Here is a 9,986-nt window from a genome sequence, read left to right on the forward strand (position 1 = left end):
TTAGGTCTGATACTGATCTACACTTTGTTTATCTCCTGTTGGTTTTTTACCCGCTGTATTATAGTGTGAAACAGTCTTTGGAGCTGTGTGGAATTATGATCTTGTAAATAAATCTTATAGGCACATCCAACCAATTCATGAAAACTAAAAAAACAACAAACCCAGCAATATATTGGAGAAGCCTATTGGTTATAAGTTTGAATCAAAATTGGATAAACAATATAAAAGAGTTTTGTTGTAATCAGAAAACCTGATTGAATTACTGATTGGTATTTAATTTTATCAGTAATGCGGCTTTGATCCAATACAAAATGACAAAATGATCAGTTAAAGCTAAAGACCAGTTTTGGAAACACCCCTCTCAAAGAATGAAATGGAAGCTCTTATTACCAATCATGTGAAAGAATATGTTTTGACTAATACGTGATGATACATTTGTCGGGAAACCGCCTACTAATTGATTTGGTAAATTAGTTTATCTATTGGACTGTGAGAGATAAACACACGCGTCGCGCACGTGTGCGTAGTCCCATATACATCTTTATGTCTACAGTGCTTGTAACTTTACGAAGAGTGGGCCAAATTTCTGATCATTTTGATGATTCCAGAACCTTCCAGTACACACCAATACTTGTATGCTAGATGTCTTTCACAATGCAATCGCATGACCCTAACTGGTCTTTATCTTTAAGGTATAGACCAGTTTTGGAAACGCCCCTCTCAAAGAATGAAATGGAAGCTCTTATTACCAATCATGTGAAAGAATATGTTTTGACTAATAGGTGATGATACAAATGTTGCCGGGAACCCGCCTACTAATTGATATATTTGGTAAATAATCATTTCGATCCGGCCTGGATAGATCTGTGAATGCACTTCAACATTGAACATTTGGGCATATATTTCTGCTTCTTTGCAAATTTAGGTTGAAGTATTGCCATCTAAACCTCTGAAGGCAATATTTAAACAATATTGAAAGGATATTTTGCACCCAAAACCCTTGAACCTCAATTATACCGGCCTTTGAGATTTCCATATGAACACAGGGATTACAAATTTCCAGAAACTTTGTAACATTCTCGCATGTTCAAATTTTAACCAATTGTTCTGATTTTTCTGCTTTCACCCAGTTCAACATCTGCATACTAGTCAAAAATAACTTTACAGGCACACAACATGTATTTGGTAGGTTTTTATTTACGCAACGCTCCCATAATTTGACATTATAATCTATGCACATTTTATTAATTCATATTCGTGCTTACAAAAATATAAATCAAAGAGAGCATCTGGGAGCATTAACTATACTGATATATCATACTACATAATATACATAGTACACCACACTTCTACAGTGCACTTTTGAAATATGGTACACTTTGAACATCTGAAAACAGATTGTACAATTGAACAAAATATAGATACGCATGTAGCACTATGTACACATACATATGGCCTTTCAAGAATACCATGTGAGCATCATTTCTTACAAGAAATTGATTAAGAAATGGGAAATGTATACATATAGAGAAAGTGAAAGGAACCCCCTCCCCCCAAGAAAAAAGAAGAAGTTTGTAGTGCTTGTTTGCCACAGGTTATTGTGAATGAACTAACTTATTTCATATTTGCTGAAAATGGCTGCCATTTTACATTACCAGGGGTAATATTATTTGCCCTATAAGAATTGTTCTTCTCCAGGTCTGGGTCCCAAAGCAGAGGTCTGATATCAGTGCCTGTCTTGAGACGAGACCAGAGATCTGAGCAAGTCCTGGTCTTGCAGCAGATGTCTAAGATTAGAGCCTGGCCTTTGAGCACAGGACTATATGTAAGATCAAGTTTTAGTCCTTAACACAGAGGTCAGACATCAGTACTGCTTGCAGAGCAGATATTTGGGCTCTATCTTCGAGCACAGGAGTTAGATTGGATCCTGGGGGGGGGGGGGGGGGGGGGTGTTTCACACAGATCCTGAGTTGAAATTATCTCTAAGTTGGACTTAACAATTTTTGAAAGCTGTTAGCATCTATGAAAATATTTTTTAACAGTTATTTTAAAAGGCATAAAATGTTGATTCAAATCATTCTTATTTTCTATTATCAAGAGATTTCATGTTCTTGATGTGGAATTTAAAAAAATTCTAAAATACTTGATTTTTCGCTTTTGAATATATTATATAATTAAGGCTACAAATGGCTCTCCATAATTTTTAAGTCCAACTTAGAGTTAAGTTTTAATTTGGATCTTTGTGAAACACCCTCCCTGGTCTTGCAACATGCAGAAGTTGAGATTTCAGGTCTTTGAGCACAAGACTGCATAAAAGCTAAGGGCCTTGGTCTTTGGGTCTGGTATCGGTACCTAGCTGGCTGAAGAGCAGAGATCTGAGATCTGAGCCTTACATTCGATCACAAGACTATTAAAGACCAGGGGGGTGTCTCACAAAGACTAAGATCGACTTTAAGTTGGACTCAACTATGGCAGGCTGTTCATGCCACTAGTTGCTCTCACCATTGGCCTCTCAAATATGATCTTTGGATACTAATTTTTCCTTCAATCAATGAACTATCAAGAAGGTAAATTCTGTACATTCGTGACCACGATTTGTATGTCCCTTGAGAAACCAATGCCACAAATGGTTAGAGGAACTAGTGGCATGAACGGCCTGCCATAGTTAAGTCCAACTTAAAGTCGATCTTAGTCTTTGTGAAACACTCCTTAGGTCCTGGCCTTTGAGCAAATGTTTAAGATACAGTATTCATTCAAGCAAACGATCCCATACAGGATATGCTGACGCTGTCTCCGAGCGGAAAGGACTGAAGATCCCAGTACCTCATATCAAGGAACACTGTAAAGAGATGAGAGAGAAAAAAAGAAAACAAATGTATTAAAGCCTGTCTGCACGAGTTTGGCCAGAGGGAATTAGACCTCCCTGCAAGGTCACTGATAGATAGTTATCTCATCAAATCAGCTCTCAATTAACAAGAAAAAGGGGATCAAGGGGGACTAACAGGCACCGATTAGGCATTGTTTGCTATATAGAGGGTGCAAGTTAAGTAGCTATAAGTGCAGTGGGGCTTTAAAATAAACACTGAAATTCTGAATATATAATCATTAGGGTGTAAACTCGGTGTTTAGTGTGTGGGTAATCTTCCCATACATATCTTCAGGATAGGCTGCATGGTCTTATGAAGATTAAGAGAAGAAGAAGAAGATTAGCATTGTATATATGGAAAAAAGTTCAGTAATGAGAAAATCTACGAGAGATGAGACCAATCGGTCTATAATAATGTTAAAACCAGTGTTGTTTCAGTGAATTTCTAATTTCCATGCATTCAATAACAATTTTCCTTTAATCAAACCAACAATTTTTCTGCATTATAAACAAATCAGAAGTATGCCATGCTTATGATACTTCTCGGTCATGCAATACCATTACAGAAATGACTAGGAGGAGATCCAAGGTCTTGCGTATTCAAAAGGGGGAGGGGCACATTTCTGAAAATAACACAATTATGGGAGCAAAATTTTGTGTACATTAGGTACAACAGTTACATGTAGGTTTCAAATGGGAGGGGGTGGGGGATGGGCCAGTTATACATGCCTCCTACCCCCCCCCCCCCCCCCAAAAAAAAAAAAAAAAAAAAAAAAAAAAAAAAATTAACCACTGCACTGTTAGATTAGCTTTGATGCCTATCTGCACTAGTTTGGCCAGGAGTGATTAGACCTCCCTGCAAGGTCACTGACAGGTGGTTATCTCATCAAATCAGCTCTCAATTAACATAAGAAAAAGGGGATCATGGGGGACCAACGGTCACCGATTGGGCATTGTCTGCTATATAGAGGGCGCAGGACGCAGGTAGCTATAAGTAGTGCAGTGGGGCTTAACCTGTTGACTTCTGAATTCTCTCATTTCCATAGGCTTAATACAGGAATCACCCGGTTCCAGTAGGAAAGGGGTTAATTAAGAGGTAATACTCACAAACATGTCCAGGTTCTAGCACCACCGAGATATCGGTGCAGTTGTTCTTGCATGTGGGGACTGGAGACAAGACTACCTCCCTGGATCCATGAGCTTGTGATACCCAGACGTAGCCCAGGAATGCTGGTTTAGGCTGCATGGACGGAAACAATGGGGGAAATACTGAACGAAATACAGTCAAACCTGTCTTTAAAGCCACTCTAAAGTGTTGGGAGCTCCAAAAATTTGACGGCAAAATGCCACTTAAATTTTATCTTAATGTGAAAGAGGGTGCCATTTAAGACACATTTCTGCAAGGATCTTCAAAACGAATGTGTTTGAGTCAAATATTGATGAAAGAATCTGAAAATTAGGTTTTCTGCATACAAAAAAAAAAAAAATATGTATTCTTTTTGATTGATTGATTTTATCAATATTTGTCTTCAAAGACATTTTTTTTGGGGGAGAAACTTTGCAGAAGTGTGTCTTTAAATTATATACATATTTAAATTATACAATTTCAGTGAAATTTTGCCATCAAATTTCTGGCAAATTTGGGGCTCCCAACACTTTAGAGGGGCTAATTTAAAGGCAAATCAAGGAAAACAGAAAAAGTGGCCACTGTATACAGGTTGTGCAACACACATTTCTTTCTCTGGGAGACAACATAGGTGACCACTATAGACAAGTGGCCTTTATTGAGAGGTGGCCGCTAAGACTGGTTTGACTATTTTTACTTAAAGAGAAGGTTGAGTTCTGGGAAGAGGTGAAAAATAATTTGTGAGCATTACTCATTCTTATTATGCAAGTGTGGAAGAACATCAGTTAAGACATGTTCCCTGAAAAGCATGGCTCTTCAAATGCCTTCATATTCTAAATATGCATGTAACATCGTAAAAATCGGGGAGCCGGCTTTTTACGCCACATGTTCGTGTAGTCCCATATACATCTTTCTGTGCAAGTGTTTGTAACTTTACCAAGACTTGGCCAAATTTCTTATCATTTTGATGATTCCAGAACCTTGCAAATATATGCTAGATGATCAACCTTTTCTGGTCGATTCCACACTGTTTCTTTCACAATGCAATCGCATGACCAGAACTGAACTTCATCTTTAAATTAGCTAGTATAATTCATTTATCATCAACAATAACAATGACAGTTTGACACATTTCTTTTGATGAAAGCAAGAGAGGGGTTGACTCTGTAAAATACACCTATTAACATCCTTCAGCAAAGGCCATTGACATGTCAAGGCTATACTCTCCGTATTAACATTTATCAGTGTCCCTAATCAAAAGTTAAAATATATATACATGAATATAAGAAATATATATATACATGAATATAAGAAATATATATACATGAATATAAGAAATATATATACATGAATATAAGAAATATATATACATGAATATAAGAAATATATATACATGAATATAAGAAATATATATACATGAATATAAGAAATATATATACATGAATATAAGAAATATATGTACATGAATATAAGAAATATATATACCTGAATATCAGAAACAGAAAAATAGCAACAATAAAGAAGAAAGAAAGAAAATACCAACGAACCAAATGCTCCATGGGTAGGTTCCTCCTAAAATTCCAAACATCGACCCTGGACCCAATACAATGATACCTAACACTAGGGGGGGGGGGGGGTAGTAGTGAGAGCACTGACTTAAAAAAATTATATCAAACGAAAATTAATTAAAATAAACATGAACAAAAGTTGAGGGGGGGGGGGGGCCGGGGGAGGGGCCCAGATACGTGTCTGCCTACACCTAACCCTATAAAATGCGGATCGCGGCTTTGACATACCAGAAGATGGGCATAGGAGGAGGAAGACTCGATGATCAGAAACATTTCTGGGAAGACTTCCGATTCCGAAGGGATAAAGCTGGGCTTCCCACACAGGTTCCTGATCAGACGAACACTACCAGCACTGGCTGCTCTCCTATCGGCATATAGAAAGAAAGAGAGAGAGAGAGAGAAAGAGAGGGAGAGAGAGAGAGAGAGAGAGAAGGGGGGGGGGGAGAATAATCATAATTGTTCAAAAAATGTTCAGTGGTGGATCAAGTATTCATTGGAGGGGAGGCCTGGGGAGGGGATGGGGTGGTAAGCAGAAATGAGAGGTAAATCATATTTTTACCCTTTAAAAAAAAAACACCAAAGTCTTTGTGACAGGTAGGCCTAATGAGGTAGACATCAATGATCAAAGTTTGTATCAGCAAACTTTACATAAACGCCTACTAAAATTTTTGATTCTATTAGCATCTTAACCACTAAAGGAACACTATGATTAGCATCCAGAACAAAGATGATCTGCATTTGATTCATTTCAATTCAATTCAAGACTTTATCCAAAACACAGCTGGAAGAACACAATTGTAACCTTCCCGAGAGCGTATAAAAACAACTATTTCTCGAATTTTAAAGCAGTCATTGATACTTTTATATGCCGACAAATTTAAACCGCTCGGCTATCGCGCTCTGTTACCATACATAGCAGTTTTTTCTTATATATACATTAAAATGGATTGAAAACGGCTTCGCATGGTGGAAGCTTTGCGGCTGCTTCTTTTACTTTTGCAATGCATATTGGCACGAATTTAGATCAAGATCTATCGGCAGATGTTGTTTTTTTTGTTTTTGGAAGTTTATTTTCGTCTTAATGTCAACAATGCAAGACAAAATTGTCGGTAAGATCGATCGAGATTCAATTGTATTGAAATTACCGACCAATTCTTCGCACACGTACGGTATCCTCGATCACTCAGACCATTTTTTAACATGTAAACCTATGGGGTAACCATGGAGACTGACCTATTTTCCCAATAACCATGGTTATTGGGATTTTGAACTGTTTTTTAACCATGGTTACCGGGAATTTTCGGGAACAGTTAAAGTTTATGAATGCAATTTCGACCAATCAGATTGCTGGATTACTTAAGTGAGGTATATAAACAATTATAAACAATGAACAAGAATAAGAGGGGAACATATTATTAAAACTGACAAATTTACATGTAGATATACACAATTACAAGATATTCAAGATAATAACAAGAAAAAGATAACAAGATAATTATAGGTCAATAAATTTGTGGTATACATAAATTCACTCACCATTCTAAAGAAAATGAAGACTGTTCAATATCCTCCTCTCTTCTCTCCTCTGCAAATACATCCGACATTGAATGAACAAATGGATTGGTAAATTCAACGTGATCTGCTCTGGCTAGGCTGAATATCTTCTGGTTTGTACGGTACCATTTCTGCGTTTCGCCATATGTGAACTGATTGATTTTTGGATCCTGTAATAAAATGTGAATTACCGAATGAGAAGACAAATACAGTAGACTCTGCATGACTCTAGAGTTTCACAAGTCTAATATTCCTGAAGTCGTATCAATTTTTCTAAAAAATTCCAAATTCGAATTGCTTGGTCTTGTTTCCAAAATATCTGCTATTTGGGAAATCGCGGGCTTATTTGCACCTGTCGAGCTAGTTTGGGATGAGTGAGTTGGTCTGGTGAAGAAGCAATTTCAAACTTCTGGATAATATTCAGAGTCTGAAAAAGGCGGGTTATTTGGAAAACTGATGAGGACAGGCCTACAGAGACAGGGAAATATGACCACTTGATAGTGTGCATGGTTTGCTCAAGCCGTTGAAGAAGGGTAGTACTAGCTGCCAATAAGCCTGCTAGGCAGTATATCAATTTTGATGTTTTGATCGTACCATGTGTGTATATGATTTACCCTTTATATATTGTATTCATATTTATTCTTACGTTATTTATCTTTGTTTTCATAACCTTTGCTTCTTACAAGATTTATTTTTGTTTTCATAAAATTTGTTTTTTTATGTCATTAATGTGTTCAATTTGTACTTATTTAGTCTGTAAATATTTTATATACATTGTTTTTATTCTGCAGGGCCCTCAGGGAAAGCAGTTTAATTGTTAACCAAAATGAATAAATATATAAATAAATTACCTTGAGTATGAAAGGACGTCCAAAACCAAAGAAGCTTGAAGTCCCCTGGGTAATCTCAATACTAGTCACAAACTTGCACGGATAGCAGTCAGGAACAGAATTAAATCCGGTATACAGGGGGTTTGGTATCGTGCACTCAGAGTAATAGATACCTAGATAAAAAACAGAATGAAGAAGAAAAATGGGATCATTAATACAATCGAAGAAGGAGAGCAGGCTGCATGGCTGTCAATCCAAATGATATTTGATGAAAAAGAATCAATATTTTGTTTCAGAGACTATCATAAAAACTGCTAGTTTTCAACATTGCGATCGACATGTAGTTCATACTTATTCATCCTAAAAAAATCCTGATTATAATTAGTTCTTAACATGTGAAGAATATTTCTTGGCAAAGGTTAGTGAATATCTATAAAGCTTTATTTGTAATGCAACATTTTGAAACCTACAAATGTGACATCACAGCCTTGCATTAAAATCAAAACAACTTTTTCCTAAATATTAATTTGTTGTACATGTATATATACTGTGACAGTTAAAATCTTATAATGTTTAAAAGGAAAATGTCTCAATCGGCCTAAGGATTTTGTAATGGAACAAACTTTTTGCAGTGGTGTACTGCATGATGAACTATGGGAGGGCATTACAATACATTTACTAAGGAGCCCGAGAAGACAGGTGAATAGGTGAATACATATTATAAAAGTTCTAATAAAAACTTGAGTTACTGAGCTAATTACCAGTTAGATCAACACTCCTGGCAAGAGGAAGACTCAATAATCGAACGGCTCTCATTAAGGGATAAGATGTGTTGTAAGTAAGGAGCTCCACAAAGTGCTTGCTTGGTTTGTGGTTGACAATGATGAAAACAAGAAAAACCAAGATGGCTGCTGTGATAATCAGCACTTTTGCCAGCTTTTCCAAAACTGAGAAACCTTCTTTGTAATCGTAGGCCTTTTTGCTTGGAGCGCCAACATGATGCAGTCATCGATATCGTCTGTCGTTAGGCCTTGCTGTCTTGCAAGCTTCCCAGGACCAAAATCCAATTGAAACCAGTTGAAATCTCCAACTGGTTTCAATTGGTTTCAACTGGTTTCAATTGGTTTCAATTGGTTTCAATTGGAATATAAAATTTCCAGTTGAAACCAATTGCCGAACTGGAAAATATTGTTATGGGTACTCATTTCCAGTTCAAACCAATAAGAAGTGCAACTGCATGGAACCATGCAGTAAGGTAATTTTTCCAGTTACTCAATTGGTTCCAGTTAGAAGTCATTTCCAGTTACCCAACTGGTTCCAGTTAGAAGTTCAACTGGAAACAGTAAGATGATTTTCCTGTTACTCAATTGGTTCCAGTTAGAATTCATTCCCAGTTACCCAACTGGTTCCAGTTAGCATTCATTTCCAGTTAGAAGTCATTTCCAGTTACCCAACTGGTTCCAGTTAGAATTCATTTCCAATTACCCAATTGGTTCCAGTTAGAAGTCATTTCCAGTTACCCAACTGGTTCCAGTTAGCATTCATTTCCAGTTAGAAGTCATTTCCAGTTACCCGACTGGTTCCAGTTAGAATTCATTTCCAGTAACCCAACTGGTTCCAGTTAAAATTCATTTCCAGTTACCCAACTGGTTCCAGTTAGCATTCATTTCCAGTTAGAAGTCATTTCCAGTTAGAAGTCTTTTCCAGTTACCCAACTGGTTCCAGTTAGAATTTATTTCCAGTTACCCAACTGGTTCCAGTTAGCATTCATTTCTAGTTAGAAGTAATTTCCAGTTACCCAACTGGTTCCAGTTAGCATTCATTTCCAGTTAGAAGTAATTTCCAGTTACCCAACTGGTTCCAGCTAGAATTCATTTCCAGTTACCCAATTGGTTCCAGTTAGCATTCATTTCCAGTTAGAAGTAATTTCCAGTTACCCAACTGGTTCCAGTTAGAATTCATTTCCAGTTACACAATTGGTTCCAATTGGAAATATTTCCAGTTACCCAACTGGATCCAATTGAAACCAGTTAATTTGCATA

The 9,986-nt window shown here is 36.9% G+C and overlaps 1 protein-coding gene across 1 annotated transcript; it reads right to left on the bottom strand.

Moving 5' to 3' along the window:
* Positions 1–2,184: 2,184 nt before the first annotated feature.
* Positions 2,185–8,987, bottom strand: LOC763197. The gene is made up of 6 exons (XM_030989336.1): positions 8,706–8,987; positions 7,966–8,117; positions 7,097–7,284; positions 5,789–5,924; positions 3,974–4,106; positions 2,185–2,839 (listed from the first exon to the last, which is right to left on the bottom strand). The coding sequence occupies exons 1-6, from the start codon at positions 8,758–8,760 to the stop codon at positions 2,754–2,756; spliced, it is 750 nt and encodes a 249-aa protein (XP_030845196.1). The 5' UTR covers positions 8,761–8,987; the 3' UTR covers positions 2,185–2,753.
* Positions 8,988–9,986: the final 999 nt, after the last annotated feature.

This window comes from Strongylocentrotus purpuratus, unplaced genomic scaffold, assembly GCF_000002235.5.
Source record: "Strongylocentrotus purpuratus isolate Spur 01 unplaced genomic scaffold, Spur_5.0 spur5_scaffold_18, whole genome shotgun sequence".
Lineage (NCBI taxonomy): Eukaryota > Metazoa > Echinodermata > Echinoidea > Camarodonta > Strongylocentrotidae > Strongylocentrotus > Strongylocentrotus purpuratus.

Bases quoted from the DNA above. Each gene is read 5' to 3' on its own strand.
- LOC763197 (XM_030989336.1), bottom strand. From the start codon at position 8,760: ATGAGAGCCGTTCGATTATTGAGTCTTCCTCTTGCCAGGAGTGTTGAT. The intron at 7,285-7,965 runs GTAATTTATTTA...ATTTTATTACAG, and splicing joins GACGTCCTTTCATACTCAAG to GATCCAAAAATCAATCAGTT. The intron at 5,925-7,096 runs GTGAGTGAATTT...ATATGCCGATAG, and splicing joins TCTTCATTTTCTTTAGAATG to GAGAGCAGCCAGTGCTGGTA.